Source organism: Rhineura floridana, chromosome 3 (assembly GCF_030035675.1).
Source record: "Rhineura floridana isolate rRhiFlo1 chromosome 3, rRhiFlo1.hap2, whole genome shotgun sequence".
Classification (NCBI taxonomy): Eukaryota; Metazoa; Chordata; class Lepidosauria; order Squamata; family Rhineuridae; genus Rhineura; species Rhineura floridana.
In genome coordinates this window covers 198,494,448-198,513,443 of record NC_084482.1, presented here as the reverse complement: position 1 = coordinate 198,513,443, position 18,996 = coordinate 198,494,448, and the positions used below count along the sequence as shown (strand labels likewise).

Genomic DNA, 18,996 nt, shown 5'->3' with positions numbered 1-18,996 from the left:
AGGAGAGTGGGAGATTGTTCCTCTATGCAAGAAAAATCCTTTCCCGACAGAACAATCTATTTAGCTCCACACTGAATACAACCCACAGTTCTTAGACTGCCAGATATCTGAAACTGAGCTGGAGAACATGGAAATTGACTCTTTTCAACAGTGGTGGCCATGCTGGTTGGGGCTGATGGGAACTGTAATCCAAAACAGGTAGAGGGCACCAGGCTATTAGGGAAGGCTGCACAAGACGTTTAGACAGTGGGAGAAAGGAATCAAGACTCCTACGGTAGAGACATACTCACTGTTCTGCTGGGTCCAGTGCATCTCCATCTGTCTCTTCTGAAAACGGGCACAAGACGCTAGTCAAACCCCACCCCTTTTTACTGTAAAAGCTGGTAGGAGCAGCTTGAGTGGTTTTTTTAAAAAAAAATCAGCTTCAAAGAGATTTCACGACTGATTGGCAGATCAACCCATTCCCCCTCCAGGGGTGGCTAATGGAAACGCTTTGCTCTGGCGACTAGTGTGTTTACAGCCCTGGATTCCATAGGAGGAGGAGCTAGTGTAGAAACTGGATGTGGTTGGGAAATCTGCTCCAAACTAAGGTTCTTTTCTCCCCACAGCTGCTACAGAGAAGCGTAGAATCCATATAGAGGCTGGTGGCTCAATGAACATCTACATTGTCCTTGATGCCTCCCGAAGCATTGGCCAGCCAACATTCCAGAAAGCTCAGAACGCGACCATCAAGTTCATTGAGAAGGTATGAGAAACCTTCCTTTCTCTCTCTTGCCCTGAGAAGAACAGTATGAGCAGAGCTTGGAAAAGTTACTTTTTTGACCTACAACTCCCATCAGCCCCAGCCAACATGGCCACTGGATGGGGCTGATGGGAGTTGTAGTTCAAAAAAAGTAACTTTTCCAAGCTCTGAAACAGTGTAGAAGTTGAGATCTATTATAAAGTCTACTCTTTTGAATAGGATTGTCAACTCTTGAAATAAAAAGTTCTAGGATGTGGGACGCAAAGCAATATGGGTATGGGGGGGAGGATCCATGGGCAGTGTCAGGCCTTGGCAAGAGGCATGGTACAGGCATATGGGTTCTGGGGCTTGGAAGGGAAGCTTACTGATAGTTCAGGTAGGTCAGAAGCAGGAGTAGGCACCTGGTCCAAAACAGAGGGGTGAGTTCCAAGACATCAGTCAAGGTTCAGAGGCCTAGAAGAGACCAGGTAGGTGGTCAAGTCCCAAAGCAGCAATTATGGATAGGGGCCAGGCACTTAAAACAGCATTCACACACAACAGGCAGGTCTCTTGGACTGCGAGAGTAACTTCTGAGGCTAGGGCTTTATAGGGCCATGTGGGCAAGGATTGGCCCTTGGGATCAACTAACAGACTAAGTCTAGATGGTGCCCTCAAAGCACAGATTTTCACCGGCCAGACTTGCTGTGGAAACAAAGGGGCCGGAGGAAAGACACTGGTATCTGACAGTTGGAAGCCCTAGTTTGAGGTCTCCTCCTGGCACATCACAGGCAGAACCCAACACTTTGGGTGGGAAGACATACCCTAGTAACTTCCAGACTTGGAAGGAACACAGCAGAAAGGCTGTCCTTTGAATTAACATTTGCTGTGTAGCACCACCCCCACAACCCCCGAATAATTGCTGTATTGAGGTGGAAGATTGTAACCTGAGTTACCCTCTTCCAAAATGGTTTCTAGTTGATCCATGGGTGAAACACAACAAAAGCAGTTTATTGCCCTTAAGGTGTACAGCTTGAGAAAAGAACTGCAGTGACGGTTCTTCTTCTTCTTGACACTGTGGCCACTTCTTGTAGATCTCCAGCTATGACACCTACCCCCGTTACGGCATCATCACTTTTGCCACTGAGAGCAAAGAGGTTGTGAGTACGACCCACCCGCAGAGCATCGACGCCTCCTGGGTGATCGAGCAGCTGGAGGCCATGAAATATGACGGTGAGGTGCCTTCCTGACCTCAGCTATGGAGATGGTTATGGGGCTGGGCAAGAGAGGGGAGACTGGAGGATTTGTGCAGTGTTAAAGCAGAATGTTTACAGCATCTTTTGGGAGCAGAGGGCAGTCCAAGGAGGGGGAGAATATTTGGCAAGCAGATCTAGCAAAGAATCCCAGACTGGATCAGGAGGCTGTTCTGGATCAGGGCTTCACAACTGCTTCTCCATCAAAATAAAAGTGGCCAGATTAATCTTGTTTTAAAAAAAGTTTGAATAATGTAACTTGTCCTTTGTCTCCATGGTGAGAAGGGGAAACACTGAGGAATGGGTCAGTCTGCGCTTCTCTGCAATGTTTTCTGGATGTCACAGCTTAATGGTGCTGTTATGAGTAAAAGAGGAGGGAGCTGCCGTTGAGAACTCTCTCCACCCATAGTTTGTGTTCTGGGCAAAACCCAAGATGCTGGGATGAAGGTGATGAGGCAGGTATATTTGTTACCCATAGATAGAGATGGGGGAGAAATTCAATTCAGTTTGCATTTAAAGGCTGTTTCCAAAACAATATGTGAACCAAGACAATATGTGCAAACATCCTTCAAAATTTGCACTTCCCTGAATTTTGCAGTGCAGTTTTCCAGCCAAGTAAAATTTACAAAATACATATGCTAGATTAAAATTTGCATATAAATACATATATTTGTGAAAAACAAATATGAAAATGCATTATATGAGGGAAAATTCCTCTGCGAAAAACAGCACATTAAGAGAAATTACATACAAAAATGTGTACATTAGCCAGTGTGGTGTAGTGGTTAGAGTGTTGGACTGGGACCTGGGAGACCAGGGTCCAAATCCCTGCTCATCCATAAAGCTCACTGGGTGACCTTAGGCCACTCACTGTCTCTAAGCCTAACCTATCTCACAGGGGTGTTGTGAAGATAAAATTGGGAAAGGGGAGCCATGTTTGTGTGTCACTTTGAGCTCCTTGGAGGAAATGTGTGATATAAATGCAATAAAAAAATAAATAAAAATAACTGTATTAGGAGAAGTTCATACTAAAATGCTCATGAATTTTGATGAGGGCTTTTTTTTAAATGTACAAAGTGATAGTGAAAAACTGAGCTGAAGATTGGAAAAATGAGCAATAGAGAGAAGCCGAGAGGGACAGATTTGCCCATCCTCACTTGCGGAGGCCTGTTTTTTCAGCAGGCAGCCCCCAAGGCCACTTTCCTTGGCTGTCTAAGTAGTGCACTGTTTGCTATGAACTGTTGCTCTTTTTTCTGCAGTACACAAGCTGAAGCCTGGAACCAACATCAGAAAAGGCCTGCAAGCTGTCTATACAATGATGATCAATCAGCAAGTGGATGAACAGAGCAAGGGGATGGACCCTGCTCCTATTGCCACCACTACTCGCCATGTTATCATCCTCCTTACTGATGGTGAGACCATAAGGAGGGAAATGCAACCTGTGGTCTTTCCCCACTCAATTTGCTTACTTTTGTTTTAAAAAAAATTTACTTGGTAATTTGTTTAAGAAATGTATTTCCCACTTTTCAATGCAAAATGAGTCCACAAAGAGGTTGAATGCCTCTTAGCATGTGTGCTGTGACATGGCCAGGTGACTACAACATGGATGTAGCCCAGATCATATTGTTGAAAAAAAAGCCCTTGCTCCAGGGAGCAACATTTTTGGTTTATTTTTAAAAGACCTAAGGGTAAAGTGTCCCGGATCATGTACAAAGCACCTTTCCTATCAGTTGGCTGGGAGGCAAAGACTCCCTGTAAAATCATAGAATAGCAGAGTTGGAAGGGGTCTGTAAGGCCATCAAGTCCAACCCTCTGCTCAATGCAGGAATCCAACTTAAAGCATACCTGACAGGTGGCTGTCCAGCTGCCTTTTGAATGCCTCCAGTGTTGGAGAGCCCACCACCTCCCTAGGTAATAGGTTGTTGTTGTTTTTGTTGTTGTTTATTTCTACCCCGCCTTTTGGCCAAAAGGCCCTCAAGGCGGCTTACAAAAAATAAACACAAATATAAAAATACATCAGTAAAAGGTTCCATTGTCGTACTGCTCTAACCATTAGGAAGCTTTTTCTGATGTTCAGTTGAAATCTGGCTTCCTGTAACTTGAGCCCATTATTCCATGTCCTGCACTCTGGGACGATTGAGAAGAGATCCTGGCTCTCTTCTTTGTGGGAACCTTTCAAGTACTTGAAGAATGCTATCATATCTCCCCTCAGCCTTCTCTTCTCCAGGCTAAACATGCCCAGTTCTTTCAGTCTCTCCTCATAAATGGTACCAAGCAATGGCATTTAGCCACAACAGTTAAACAGAACCTTCAATTTAATAAGAACAGTATACTACTGAGTACCAAATGTTGGGACAAATAGTGGTGTGTGCATGTTGCCCTCTGGCCTTGCTTGTGGGCTTCCTAGAGGCCTGTTAACAATCTCAAGGCTGGAAGAAGGGGAGTTTTGTTAGCCTCAACATGGGCTCTCCCAGTTATGGCCTTTTTCTTTCCCTCCAAAAGCAGGCAGGTACTTCCCAGCTTCAAGCCTCTCTTTATACCCACAAATTCTGCTCTCTTTCCAGGTGATTACAACATGGGGGGGACCCCAGTTCCTGTCATTAACAGTATTAAGGAATTCCTCCGTATCAGGCCTAGTCAGCAAGATCCTCGTAATGACTACTTGGGTAAGACATGATGATGCATGGGCTCCATGGGGAAATGGGAGGAAAAAATACTAAAGGGGGCCCCCATCCCTACTCCCAGGCCACCATTTGGGAATAGTTTGCTTTTTAAATCTTGCCTGCACTTTAGCTTTGGTCATACCCATTGTGATCATTTGCAGGGGTGGAGTGTGTTTGTTCAAGCACGTGGCAGGCCCCATGTGTGGATTGCAGGGGGCTGCATTTGGCTTGGGAGAACACAACTCGTGCCTGCATGCCATAAAGTAATAGAACTGTTATAATACCAGAAGATAAAAATATATGTAAATATACAATGTGTATCAGATAAAAATAGTAAAGATTATAACAATTCAGGATGTACAAAATCATGTACAGGGCAACGATAAAAAAATACAAAAAGGAGTTTAGACAAATTCATGGAGGAGGTTTATTAGTAGCTATGAATCATGATGGCTCTTCTGCAGTGTTCCTGTCCACCTGTCAAAGTTTGGCCTGCAAGGCCAATCCTGATAAGGATCTGGTCTGTGGAGCCAAAAAGGTTCCACATCCCTGTGGTAGCCTTTAGTCTGGTCTGATCCACCTTGATTCCTCTAACATTGTTATGATGATCTGCTACTCAGCTAGTTCACATATCCAGATGTTCTATTGGAGGCCAGCCAGCCAGTCCATTTCATAGGAATTTAATGGATGAATGCAGTACCCTCAGGGATCCCAGTGGGGAAAGGAGTTGGCTTCCATGCTGATTGAAAGCCCAGGCCATTGTTTTCTTTCAAAGGTACTTCCATGTACAGCAGATTATCAGTGGAAAGAACTATCTGGTCACACAAAGGCATCTTGCTCTCGTGTTATGTGCTCCTGATTTTTTCATATGGGAACCTTAGAGGCTCTCGCTCACCCTTGCCTCCATCCCCTCTTGTTCCTAGATGTTTACGTCTTTGGTATTGGAAGTGCGATCAACGTGGGTAATGTGAATGACTTGGCATCTCAGAAGCCTGGTGAAAGACATATCTTCAAACTCAAGGACTACAGTGAAGTAAAGGATGCCTTTGAAGAAATGATTGGTAAGATGAACCTCCATTTCAGTGATTTCAGCACTTACCTACTGAACCTTCAAAATTTTCTTTCCCAGAACACACAGGATTTCCTCTCCAGGGCTCCTTCCTATCTGTGATGTAGCTCTCTTCAACACCGGCTCAACTTATTCATTTTATAACTGAGGGGTTGGGGCTATCAGCTGCCTCTTTTCAGTCCCATCCACTTCCCCTCCCTGGGGAACTCAGGGGTCCTACCCCTTTGCCTCTATTTCACCCACTAGGCCCCTATCTTTTTCTAGGGAACTCACAATTATATGTCTTTTTTTTCTCAGATGAGAGTCAAGCTTTATCTATGTGTGGCTTGGCCAAGGAACACACAGGAGCAGATGACCAAGAGAAGAATCCCTGGTATGCCACAATCGTTATCAGGGTAAGATTCAACCTAATCAGCAAAATTGGAGTTGAATACAATTGCTTTCGTTAGTAGCGATTTGGTGGAGATGTGGTTTGGGCTCATGGCTTCTAGATACTCTGGACAGACAGAGGATGTTTGTCCGAGATATGGGGCATTCTGGGGCACTGACATCCCCATCGCTATTATTTATTTATTTATTTATTAAATTTATAGCCCACCCTTCCTCCCAGAAGTAGCCCAGGGCAGCAGACATAGGAACATAGGAGGCTGCCTTATACTAAGTCAGGCCAGTGGTCCATTTAGCTCAGTATTGTCTGCACAGACTGGCAGTGGCTCTCCAAGGTTCCAGGCAGGGTTCTCTCCCATTCCTAACTGGAGATGTTGGGATTGAACCTGGGACCTTCTGCTTGCCAGACAGATGCTCTACCACTCAGAACTTCTTTAAAAATATATTTAAAAAACCAAACATCTTTAAAAACATCTTTCAAACAATTGCAATAGTAGCCTAATGACAGATCTTCTCAAATAGGAAGGGCCTTGTGGTTGCTTAGCAACCACAGGGCCTAATTTTCATCCACCTCCTGCAAGGTCTCTTGGTCCAAATTTACATATTATACAGAATGAGATAATAGGTAGAGATGGTAGAATTCTGGACCATACCACTTCAGACAGAACAGGGGTGAGGAATATGTGGCCTTTCCATTATCCATGGCCATTGGCCATGCTGACTGGGGGCTGATGGGAGTTCAGGTCCAACAACATTTAGAGGGCTGGAACGTCCCCAACCCTGAGATACAAGATAGGAGTTCTATTTTTTTAATGTTCCCTCACTTAAAACAAAAAAAACCCTTCTCTCTGTTCCTTGGACAATAATTTGATCTCTTTTCTTGATCTCTCTTCTCCCGTTCCTCCTGTGATGTTTCCTTTTTGAGAAAGGCATGTGGGAACATGGGAACTACCCGGGAGCCAAGGGACAGATTAGGACCAAGAGAAGTCAATTGCAAACCTCTGGCTGATGAAGAGTAAGGTGCAAAGAACAATGGGACTAGGTGTGTTCAGAGAATAAAAAGCCCACACATGTGCACACTTAGCTCCACCCAGATCTTTTGGCCTTTGAGACTATATGGGGGACTCCACAGCCATAAGGGGAAGAAGTCGGATTCTGATCATCCCAATGTCTGCATATCAGATGCCAAATTCCAGGCTGCTGCAGGAATCCTAGGGAAACTCTCCCGCCAAGTTATGGTCCCCCATAGGCTCCACTCAGCTATATATTTGGACATCCTGAATAAGTGCCAGGATCTTTCAAGCATGTCCCTTCCTCCTTTGTGTTGAAGGGCCAAAATCCTAGATTTAGGCAGCGGTCCAACACACCTGGGAGTAAGTCCAACTAGACAACCCAACAGGTGAGCAGACAGTATAGGAAATCCTCAAGAGACAGGATGGAGGGCACAGTTACCATTGTTGACTCCACTCACTTTTGGTGTGCTGGAAAGCATATGCAATGAGGAAAACCGTGAGGAAATAACATAATACCCACCCCCCAGTCTTGCACAAGATATGGCGTGTGGGCATGGGGCAGCAGGATTGATTTCCACCCAGGGCAGTAATATAAAGTTCATACTATTCAATAAGCCAATATGAGGATTCTCACATATTTGGAGGGGCAGGTTTTTTCAACAGCTGACAAAAATTTAATAGGTAGTTTCTCCATCCGTGATTCTCTATGATAGCAAAAGATTCATTAGTTGGATTTCTGCCTGTGGTGCTGCTATTAAAGGCAGAGAAATCCAGGCACCAAGCCAGATGACCGCCTAATCCAAGGTCTCTCAGGTTGCAATCCTATACAGACTTTTGTAAAATAAACCCCACAGAACCACAGCGGGACTTGCTTCTAACTAAACATGCATAGGATTGTGCTGTGAGTTGTCCGAGTGTCTCTCTTAACTAGAAAAAAAATAGAAACTGCCAATAATGGTGTGGATACTTAGTAGAAAATGATTTTGAAAAGAAATATATCACTATCACTGCTGATTAATCAAAAGTAGATGTAATCAATATATACAACAACTGTTAAGGTAAAATATTACAAATACATAACCAATACAAAAAGAGCTTATAAACTGAAATACCTAAACATGTGACCAAACGTGTTTCGACATGGTCTTCTTCAGTTGTCAACACATGTATGAACAACGTGTATGAACATGTATGAAGTTGTTATTTTTTATATTAGGTTCTAACTGAAGGGATAGTCCTGTAACGTCCACAGAATTTGAGAACAAGCAAACTATAGCTCTAGATTTACAAGGTGAGTAAGGAATATCTAGACTTTTTATTTGGATCAATAGTATATTTCCAGTATGTAAATCCTACATTTTTTATTTCTGCAGGAGCTGCACCTTGAATTACATTGTCATATTTAATGTTGAACTATGTAGTAGTTTTTCATGCATGTGTTGACCACTGAAGAAGACCATGTCGAAATGCGTTTGGTCACATGTTTAGGTATTTCAGTTTATAAGCTGTTTTTGTATTGGTTATGTATTTGTGGTATTTTACCATAACAGTTGTTGTTCTATATATTGATTACATCTACTTTTGATTAATCAGCTGTGATACTGATACATTCCTTTTCAAAATCATTTTCTGCTAAGTATCCACACCTTCATTATTGGCAGTCTCTAGTTTTTTTTTCTGGTTCCCAATTCTTTTTCCTTCACTTTTCAATTTGTTGGGACACACCTCTTGGTTTGTTTTGTTTTGATTCTCTTAACTATACATGCCACTCTTTTCTTCCAAACCAAAGCGTGCTGGAAAGGGATTTGAACGCTGCAAAGGAGCCCTTGTTTCTGAGTATTACATCTTGACAGCAGCCCATTGCTTCACCATAGACGACAAAGCTGAAGAGATCACTGTCAACGTAGGTAAGCCAAATTCTCTCACAATGGAAAGGAGCAGTGCTTGTTCTGTGACAGTACGCACTGGTATGGTGCACAGTCATCTTTTTTCCTGTTTGCTGCTCGTTGTCAACCATATTGTTCTGGGACACAAGGCACTTTTATCAAGATACAAGTACTGGTACACCTCATTTTTTCCGGAAAAGAAAAAACAAGTACTGGGAAAGAATAAGGTTCCCAAAAAGAAAAACTGGCATGGCCTTTTCTTGTGCCTCTGACAGGAGGTGGATAAGTGGAAATCAGCAGGTGATGCTTTTTGTCAGCTGGAGATAAGCACAGCTGCCTTGCTAGTCTCTGTAGATGTTTCCTGGAACTCTGCATTTTATTCTTATTTTCTCTGTCTAGGAAATAAGCGCTTCGGGGTGGCTGCCCTCCGATCCCACCCACAGTATACTATTGGGAAGCTACGAGATCGTGGAATCCCTGAATTCTATGATTATGACGTTGCCCTGGTGAAACTTGACCAAAAAATTGCATTCTCTCCCTTAGCAAGGTGAGATGAAGGAAGAACTAAAGAATTTTCTATTTGACTCCACATAAAGTGGGGAATCACACATGTGCTCCTGAATGAAGAATCCAGGTTCTAGGCCAAAGTGATTTTTAGGGGCAGCTATAGGCAAACTTCTAGTCCCGTTGCAAGTTTACAACATAGTTGGAATATCTGGTATAGCATCTTGAATCATCTGTGTTTTTATTTTTATTTTTAAAAGCAAGCTACTAGTTCTCAGTGGTGTGGATGTATGCTTTAAAACATAACAGGCAAAACACGTCTGGGTTTAAGGACTAGCATTTTCTGTGAAGTGTATTGTTGCATTCCCAGCCAGCCTTCATTATGATTTCTGGTCATCTCCCTATAACCATAGCTCAGTGGGAGAGCACGTGCTTCTCATTTCTGAAGTCCCCTTGGCATATCCAAGTAGAGCTAGGCAAGTTTCTTATCTGGGACCTTTGAAAGTTGCTGCCTCTTAGACTAGGCAAAATTGGGTAAAATGGACCAGTGGTCTTCATAGGCATCTATAGCCCATCCTTCTGTGACCAGTTCATGATGGGGAATTCTGGGATCCGTTGGACCGGGGCTCCTAGATGAAATTGAAGACAGGCTTGCAGCAAAGTTAGGCCTTTATTGGATGACAAGCATACACTTGGTCAGTGTCCTTCTGAGTGAGTGGAGAACTGTGTCTTGGCATTATTTTTCTGGGTCTTTTATACCTTCCAGGACAAAGACTTTAGCATTAATGAATCAGGAGTTTACACATCAGTATTACATAGGCATTGCATGGGCATTATATAAGTATTACATAGATAATGCATAGGCATTGCATTGGCATTGCATTATGTTCTAGCACTTCACATACCAGTACATTTAGGCTATGAGCTAAGCATTTCAGTGAATGCAATCCTTTCTACGTCTTGGAGAGTTCAGGAATGTTCAGTGTCTGTTCAGTGTTATCTTATAGAGTTCAAGTTGTACTATACATCTCAGCACAGTCAGGGAAGACAGCTCTGAAAAGAAAAAGGTTCTGGCTGGCTACTAAACTAGTAAAATATTATAAACCTTTATAGCTTTATAAAAGAATATAGTTTGCTTATTGTTTGTATATAAAAAATTCTCCATCATTCAAGGATCCCTGGTCCCCTCTCCAGCCAGGGCAGATGATGGTGCTGTGCTCACTTCTCTCTGGTGCTCTCCCTCCACAGGTCAATCTGCCTGCCGTGTACAGCAGGAGCCACCCGGGCTCTGAGGAAGCCCCATCCACAGACCACCTGCAAGGATCATGGTAAGAGCCAGTCTATTGTCGTGAGTGGCCAACCCATAGCAGAAGAGCTGCAAGTAACACAGGCAGCAGACCTTGCAGCATACCTAGACAGGAGCAGAAAAGTCCAGGAGCTGGTTGCTGGGACACAGAGTCAGATCTACACTCCCAGCTTCCTTCTCAGGCGACACTGCATGGCTCAGTAGACTAAAGCCAAAGTCATCATAACAACACAGGGGGGTGCTTACAATGTAGCGTAGTGCAGCCCACACAGGAGAAGTTCTGTCTCATACTTATTTTGACTGGACTTGTGACAGACTTGCCCAAAAGTTGGATGAGACTGATTATCTGGATCCATTTCAGTTGGGTTTCAGGCCTGGTTTTGGCATGCCCTGTATGAAGACCTCTGTCGGGAGAGACACAGGGGGAGTGTGACTCTGTTGATTCTCCTTGATCTCTCAGCGGCTTTCCATACCATCGACCATGGGATCCTTCTGCGAAGACTGGCTGAGTTGGGAGTGGGAGGGACTGTGTGGCAGTGGTTTCGCTCCTACTTGGTGGGTCGGCTCCAGAAGGTGGTGCTTGGGGAGCATTGCTCGGCACCCTGGACTCTCCAGTATGGGGTTCCGCAGGGGTCAGTTCTGTCCCCCATGCTGTTCAACATCTACATAAAACCGTTGGGTGCAGTCATACGGAGCTTTGGAGTGCGTTGCCATCAGTATGCTGATGACACACAGCTCTATTTCTCCTTCTCATCTCCTTCAGGTGAGGCTGTCAGTGTACTGAATTGGTGCCTGGCTGTGCCAATGGACTGGATGAGGGCTAATAAACTGAAGCTCAATCCAGACAAGACTGAGATGCTGTTAGTGGGTGGTTCTTCTGACCGGATGGTAGATGTCCAACGTGTCCTGGATGGGGTTGCACTCCCCCTGAAGGAGCAGGTTCGTAGCTTGGGGGTTCTCCTAGAACCATCTGTGTTACTTGAGGCTCAGGTAGCCTCGGTGGCATGGAGTGCCTTCTACCAACTCCGGTTGGTGGCCCAGCTACGCCCCTATTTGGACAGGGATAACCTGGCTTCAGTTGTCCATGCTCTGGTAACCTCCAAGTTAGATTACTGCAATGCACTCTACGTGGGGCTGCCTTTGAAGACGGTTTGGAAACTGCAGCTTGTGCAAAATGCAGCAGCCAGATTGGTAACAGGGACCAGACGGTTCGAACATAGAAAACGGATTCTGGCCTGGCTGCATTGGCTGCCTGTATGTTTCCGAGCCCGATTCAAGGTGCTGGTTTTGACCTATAAAGCCTTACATGGCTTGGGACCACAATACCTGATGGAACTCCTTTCCCAACACGAACCCACCCGTACACTATGCTCAACATCAAAGGCCCCCCTCCGGGTGCCTACTCCGAGGGAAGTTTGGAGGGTGGCAACAAGGGAGAGGGCCTTCTCAGTGGTGGCCCCCAAATTATGAAATGATCTCCCTGACGAGGTGCACCTGGTGCCAACACTGTTATCTTTTTGGCGCCAGGTCAAGACTTTCCTCTTCTCCCTGGCATTTTAGCATGTGTTTTAAAAAATTGTATATTTGTATTTAATGTTTTTAATTGTTGTAAACCGCCCAGAGAGGTTCAGCTATGGGGCAGTATATATAAATAAATAAATGCAAATAATAAATAATAAAAGTTGGCCGCCAGTGGTTTAAATCCTGAGCCCCCCAGGGTTGCCTCCCTGTTCCCCTTACCCACCCACCCGCACCCTCTCCCTAGCCTGTCCAGTGCACCCCCATCACATAAGAGCCTAAGGAGAGCCCTGCCATTCAGGCCAAAGGCCCATCCAGCCCAGCCTCCTGTTCCCACAGCGGCCAATCACTTTGTGTTCTTTGCTTTCTCCAGAGGAATTGCTCCTGACGGTTGGGAACATCCCTTCGCTTTTTGTGACCGACTGTACCCACCAAAATGAACAGAGGCCTGGGCTGCTTCGCAGAACTGTGCGGATCAAGAATGGCGAAAAGGTGAGAATGGCACCTGGACACCCCTTTGGGCCAAAGGCCACTGGCAGTACGTAGGCATCTTAGACATAGTAAATAAGAAGGGCAACTCAAGTAATGGCTCCCATTTATCCTCAGGACATCTCTGTAAGACATAGGTAGCTAGCCTGGCGCCCTCCAAGATCTTGTTGGACTCCAACTCCCTTCAGCCACATGCTCAATGGTCAGCATGGCCAATGGTCAGAGAGGATGGGTGTTGTACTCCAACCCCCATCTAGAAGGCACAACATTGGCTGCTGTGCTGTATGACAAGCCACTTCTGAGGCCTTCTCAGAGTTCTCCCACCCCAGTTGGATGTGGGAGAAGAACACCTTTTCTGTGGCCTCATGCTACCCAAAATGTGGAATGGCGTCCCCAGAGAGGCTTATCTGGCCCCATTGCTGCTTGCCTGTTTTATTTCAACAGGCTTTTTCTGGTTGCTGCTTTGAAAATTTATTGCTGCTGGTTTTGCTTTCATTGTTATTTTTGCCTTGTGCATGTTTTTATTGATATTTTGTTGGTGTTTACTGGTATGGGCTTTTTTTGTGAGCTTCCTTGATAATGTGCAGAGAGAAGTAGAATATCAGCAATGGAACAAATAAATAAAACAAAAACTAGGGGTAGCCAGGATGGTGCCTTCCAGAAGTTGTGGACTGCACCTCCCATCATCCCTGACCAATAATGGTGCTGGCTGGCGCTGATGGCCGTTGGAGTCCAAAGCCTGGCAAGGCACCTTGTTACTCTATTAATTGTCAATCCATTTTTTAGATCTACCTATGAATAAAAACAATAGCTCTGGAGAAAGCAAGCACTCCTAAACCTTGTTTTTAGATTATGCATACATAAGCTGTAGCTCTGTCTTGAAAGAAGCATTCCCTCTTGTGTAAGAGAGCAGGAGGAATGCCCCATCCAAACTGGTACTTGCCCCCGTTAAGTATTTATAATCATTTAGTTTAAAAGCACACACACACCCCTGCTGTTCACCTAATTAGGGGCTCACTGGAGAAGCTGAGCCTGTGTCAGCCAGAAGGGATATGCCTGTAGCTGAAGGTCCCAGGTTCAGTCCTCAGCAGCTCAAGCCAAAGGGGAAAGGGTGGTGGTGGTGGTAGAGGATCGGGTGGGAGACAATGAAGAAGACCCCTAGCTGGGACTCTCGAGGGATCCTGCCAGCAGACAGTGCAGTTACTTGGCTAGACAGACCAAATGTCAGGTTGCGTGTGGTGGCTCACATTACTGAATACTCCATGGAAGAAAATTAAGTAACAGAGCAGGATTTAATGTGCCTTTCTCTCTGACATGCTAGTCCTATGGCCTTTTTTTTAAAAAAGGAAGAGCATCATGTAATCAGACTGCAGGTGGGGGAAGAGGTATAGTGGGAACTAGGTCCTAGCGATATTTGGTGTTGAGAGGTCGCCTCCGTAAACCCACCTTTCTGTCTCTCGCCTTAGAAAATGGGTTGTGAGGCAGATGCCAAGAAAGCCATCCAGTACAAAAATGTCACGGACGTCTCACAGGTGGTGACGGAACGCTTCCTCTGCACAGGGGGCGTTGACCCTCAAGTGGACCCCAATACGTGCAAAGGTGAGGCGCGGCAGCCTTGTCCCTATTCCTGCTTTCCTCGTCTGAGGACACCCAGAAACCAGGGTCACAGCCAGATCTCTGTGTGTGTGTGTGTGTGTGTGTGTGTGTGCATGCGCGCCCACATGCTGGCCTCATGTTCCACGCTAGGGCTGCATTCACAGGAAGATATGCTGGCAGCCGTACTAGGGTCTCTTTTGCGCTGTAGAAGGCCCATTTCTTCCCCAAAGAGACCTCCAGACAGTAATTGCCCAGCAAGGATACCCCTCTGGTTTTCTCGCCTCTGCTTCCTCCTGTAGAAGCCACCGGCTGCCCTCTAATGTGTTGGAAGATGCTGTCCCATTGCCAGTGTTGAAGTAAAATTCAACCAGCAGTTTGGTCGGCTTCTGTACATGGAATGGGAGGGGGTGCCATTTTGTCCTTTGCTACAGGCAGCAAAATATCATGGGTCAGCCCTGGCACTCCCCTGCCCATCCTGTAGGGACTGTTCACTGCAGAGGGAAGTACCCAGGAGACCTTTGGCCCGTGTCCCCCACTCCGTGCAGAGATGATGAAAGAAGCATCCTTTGCATCCAATGGCAGCCGGTTGCCTATAGAAATGTGCCCAATTATGCTGCTTTGCTGTGGCTTCTCCCACCCTCCAGCTCCTCTCTTCGGGGTTCCCCCCTCCCTTTTTCTCCCAAGTCCACCTGATACTCTGCTCTCCCCCTCCAACCAAAAGCATTTCCCACCATGACAAAACCAGCAGGAAAGCCTCTGCTGCCATGACCCCGCATGGCCATGTCTCAAGCACATCGCTTACCAGCCTTGCACCCTCCCTCTCCTTCATCTTTTTCTCACAGTGGAAGACGGTCACTTCCAAACTGTAATTTTGCAGGAGGGATTCAGTCACATGCCGGAAATTTAGGTTTGTGCCACTGAAGTACTCTGGTGCAACAAATCCACTTTCTATTAAAAAGCAAACAAAGTTTCTGTGGGTGGGAACATGATGGGGAAATGCAACAAAAGTGTGGTGCAAGCAAACTGGGATGAATGCTCATTGTCATATAACCTCCACACCAACAAATTGGAATAAATGCTCAATAAAGATCTCTGGTACCTCTTTTCTAAATCCAGCTTGGACATCTGGCTTTTCTCGCTCCATATAAGAGCCTTTGTTGTAGAATCTTGAGCATTACTTTACTTGCACGGGATATTAAGGCAATAGTTTGATAATTACTGCATTCCCTGGGATCCCCTTTCTTTGGAATTGGTATATTGAACGCTTCCAGTCTGTGGGCCATTGTTTAGTTTTCCATATTTGACAAATTCTTGTCAAAGGTTGGACAGGTTCAGTCTCAGTAACTTGTAGCAACTCTATTGGTATGCCATCTATTCCTGGTGATTTGTTTCTTCCAAGTATGTTAAGAGTAGCTTTCCCCTCATATTCTAAAATTTTTGGTTCTTCATCATACGGTTCCTCCGTGAATATTGAGTACAACATAATTTCTGGGGTACATGTCGGCCCTGGTGGTTTTTTGTTTCCAGAAGGAAAATGGTAAATGTGATGTTGTATAGGTTAACATTTGTGACAGTGTACTTTAAATACATCCCTGTTACTCGTGTAAATTACACAATAAAAAGTGCACCAGCGATCAAAATGTTCCTAGAAGTCTGCATGACGGTTCCAAGTCCTGACTTCCAACGCACTTTCCAGTTTCAAACCTGAACTTCATACACCCCTCTGATAACTCTCCTTCCTTTTGCTCGCAGGTGATTCTGGTGGTCCCCTCATCATTGCGAAAAGGCAGCGTTACATCCAGGTGAGCTTGTGGCAAAACGATTAAAACATCTAAAAACAATTCCAATAGAGATTCAGACCAGAAAAGATCTCCACTTGTTTAAAGAGGCTTGTTGAATGGGGAAGGTCTTCAGTAGGTGCTGAAAAGGCAGGAGAGATGGCACCCATTTAATATTTAGCTTAGCTGATGATGCTTTGTTTACACTAGGCCCTCAAGAGTCCTGTTTCTCACCCCAGCCTCTTCCTTTTTTCTGCAGGTGGGCGTGATCAGCTGGGGTGTGGTTGATGTTTGCAAAAATAAGAGACTGCCTGAGTGTGAAAATGACAGACGTCACCTCGACCAGTCCCCCTCCCACGCCAGGGATTTTCATATCAACATTTTCAAAGTCTTGCCCTGGCTCAGGGCACAGCTGCAAGAAGAAGGACTCGATTTCCTGTAGACTTGCTCTTTTCACCCTACGTGGGATGTTCTGTGTAAATAGAACTGGTATCTTCAGATCCTGTAAAGTTAACAGTTGTGTATTAAATGCCATTGTATGAAAAAAAATAGGATAAGCAACTCTCTTCTGTTTGTCTCGAACTCTGTGATAGTGGAGCTTGGTGTCACATGGAGAGTGGTGAATATTCCACAGAGTTTATATCTGGCACAGAATTCAGCACCCTCACAATATCAGCTTTCTTCTTTCCTCTCTTTCTCTTTCTAAAAGAAGTGTCTACTCAGCTTTCCCCAACCTTTGGGTCCCAGACATCGTTGGACTACAAGTCCCATCAGCCCCAGCCAGCATGGCCAATGGTCAGGAATTATAGGAGTTGTAGTCCAGCAACATTGGGGGACCCAAAGTTTGGGAAAGGCTGGCTAGATCACACAATCTGATCAACCTGAACATGTTAAAACATTGTTTTTAAAGGATGCAGACATTTCACTAAAGATCTTGTGGGATCTAGGTTTCAGTCTGTTTCACAATGTCATCTTGTAGTAGCATGCCGTTAGCATGGCTAGCTGGCCAAACAGTGGCTCACAAGTAGAGCTGTAGCAAGTTAAGAATGTCCATTATTTATCCTAACCTGGGCCAATTCCATTCCATTGTGATTTCTACCCAATGCAGTCTGTCTCACTGTATGCTGTGGTGGAGTTATATGTATGTACTGTCAGAGTCCAGATCTTTTTATGTGGTTTCAGTCTATTTATTCATTGTTATTGTAGAATCATAATACTTTGGACACATCATGAGAAGACATGATTCACTAGAAAATGCTGGGAAAACAGAAGGAAGCAGAAAAAGAGGAAGGCCAAACAAGAGATGGATTGATTCCATAAAGGAAGCCACAGACCTGAACTTACAAAATCTGCACAGGGTGGTTCAAGACAGATGCTATTGGAGGTTGCTGATTTTTTGTCATAATTGGTGTCATGGTCTAGACCTAGATAATTTTGTGATTTCAGAGTGTTTCATTATATTTTGGTTTTTTTCCACGTTCTTATTGAGTCACAATTGTCTTCATCTCCCCCCCATCAACTTGCTGCCTCCCCCCAAATTCTCTCCTTGTCCAGGTAATTAATCACTTTTACACAATGGCAAGGCATTAGAAGTGGCACTGCTGCCTTTAGAAGCTTTGTGTGCCTGTGGAACTTTGTCACACTCTGTATATGTGTTTTAACTTTGAGCCCTCTGTGCATCCACTCCATTGATTGTTTTTAACAATATTCATTTGGTCATCATTATTATTTAGATATGGAGGGTATAGTGTGCCACACACATAGGATAAATCAACAGCCGAAGCAGCAACTTGCGACTACATAGTGCCACTCAAGGCATGCCATGCAGTCTCATCTCTCACAGCCGCCTCTACAGCCTTGTATCACTTGGGGACTTTCTATCTTCTCCACAGCTTCCCTGTTTGTTCCCTTGCAGAGTCAATGATGCAGCTAATGGCCCATCAGTTAGCCATCTCCCTGCCAAGGTTAAAGTGCCCCACCCAATGTAAAAGTTATAAGTTAACCTTCACAAAGGAAATGTTAAACAGACAAGTTAAAAAAAACAACTCTAAATTTGTTATGTGCCTTCAAGCTGATTACAACTTATGGCGACCCTATGAACCAGCAACCTCTGAAAGCATCTGTCATGAACCACCCCGCTCAGATCTTGTAAGTTCAGGTCTGTGGCTTCCTTTATGGAATCAATCCATCTCTTGTTTGGCCTTCCTCTTTTTCTTTACATATAATACTTGGCCTTACAAAAACAAAATTCTATTGGGAATAAATGCTGAATGAGCATGTGACTGGAGGCAATGTCTGTATCTGTCTATATCAGGGAAGGGCAGTTGCTCAGTGGTAGACCATCTGCCTTGCGTGCAGAAGGTCCCAGGTTCAATCCCCAGTATCTCCAGGTAGGGCTGGGGGAGACCCCTGCCTGAAATCCTGGAGCCACTGCCAGTCAGTGTAGACCATACTGAGCTAGATGGACCAACGGTCTGACTCACTGTAAGGCAGCTTCCTGTTCTGCCTGTGCCGGCTCACAGCAGACTTCTCCAAGACCCCTACTCTGCAAATGTGCAGATTCCCAGAGCCGCTGTGCTTCCTTCTGTTGCTGTGCTATACAGGGTAAAGGTATGGTTTGGCTTAAAAGTTATGTCTGAATCTGGGCTTGTAGTTTGTCTCACTCCAGATAGAGGCCCTTGCTTAGTACTCTGTTATGCCTAATAGTTGTTCTCTGCCACCTGCACTGTCCATCTGTCACCAGGTGCTGGTGCTCCTTGCATTACTTCTCAATTAAATCCATAATTTCCTTTAGATTTGTCTCCTTTCATTCTCTT

The 18,996-nt window shown here is 44.9% G+C and overlaps 1 protein-coding gene across 1 annotated transcript in view; it reads left to right on the top strand.

The window, feature by feature from the left end:
* LOC133378861 (uncharacterized) overlaps positions 1-16,729 on the top strand; it is an 81,739-nt gene extending 65,010 nt beyond the window's left edge. The window contains exons 24-36 of the mRNA XM_061613475.1: positions 609-745; positions 1,813-1,951; positions 3,231-3,383; positions 4,536-4,637; positions 5,558-5,695; positions 6,001-6,098; positions 8,893-9,010; positions 9,389-9,536; positions 10,742-10,821; positions 12,691-12,809; positions 14,273-14,405; positions 16,155-16,204; positions 16,440-16,729. Coding sequence (XP_061469459.1) covers positions 609-745; positions 1,813-1,951; positions 3,231-3,383; positions 4,536-4,637; positions 5,558-5,695; positions 6,001-6,098; positions 8,893-9,010; positions 9,389-9,536; positions 10,742-10,821; positions 12,691-12,809; positions 14,273-14,405; positions 16,155-16,204; positions 16,440-16,622 — 1,598 coding nt within the window. The 3' untranslated portion in view covers positions 16,623-16,729. The remainder of the gene's footprint in view (positions 1-608; positions 746-1,812; positions 1,952-3,230; positions 3,384-4,535; positions 4,638-5,557; positions 5,696-6,000; positions 6,099-8,892; positions 9,011-9,388; positions 9,537-10,741; positions 10,822-12,690; positions 12,810-14,272; positions 14,406-16,154; positions 16,205-16,439) is intronic.
* Positions 16,730-18,996: the final 2,267 nt, after the last annotated feature.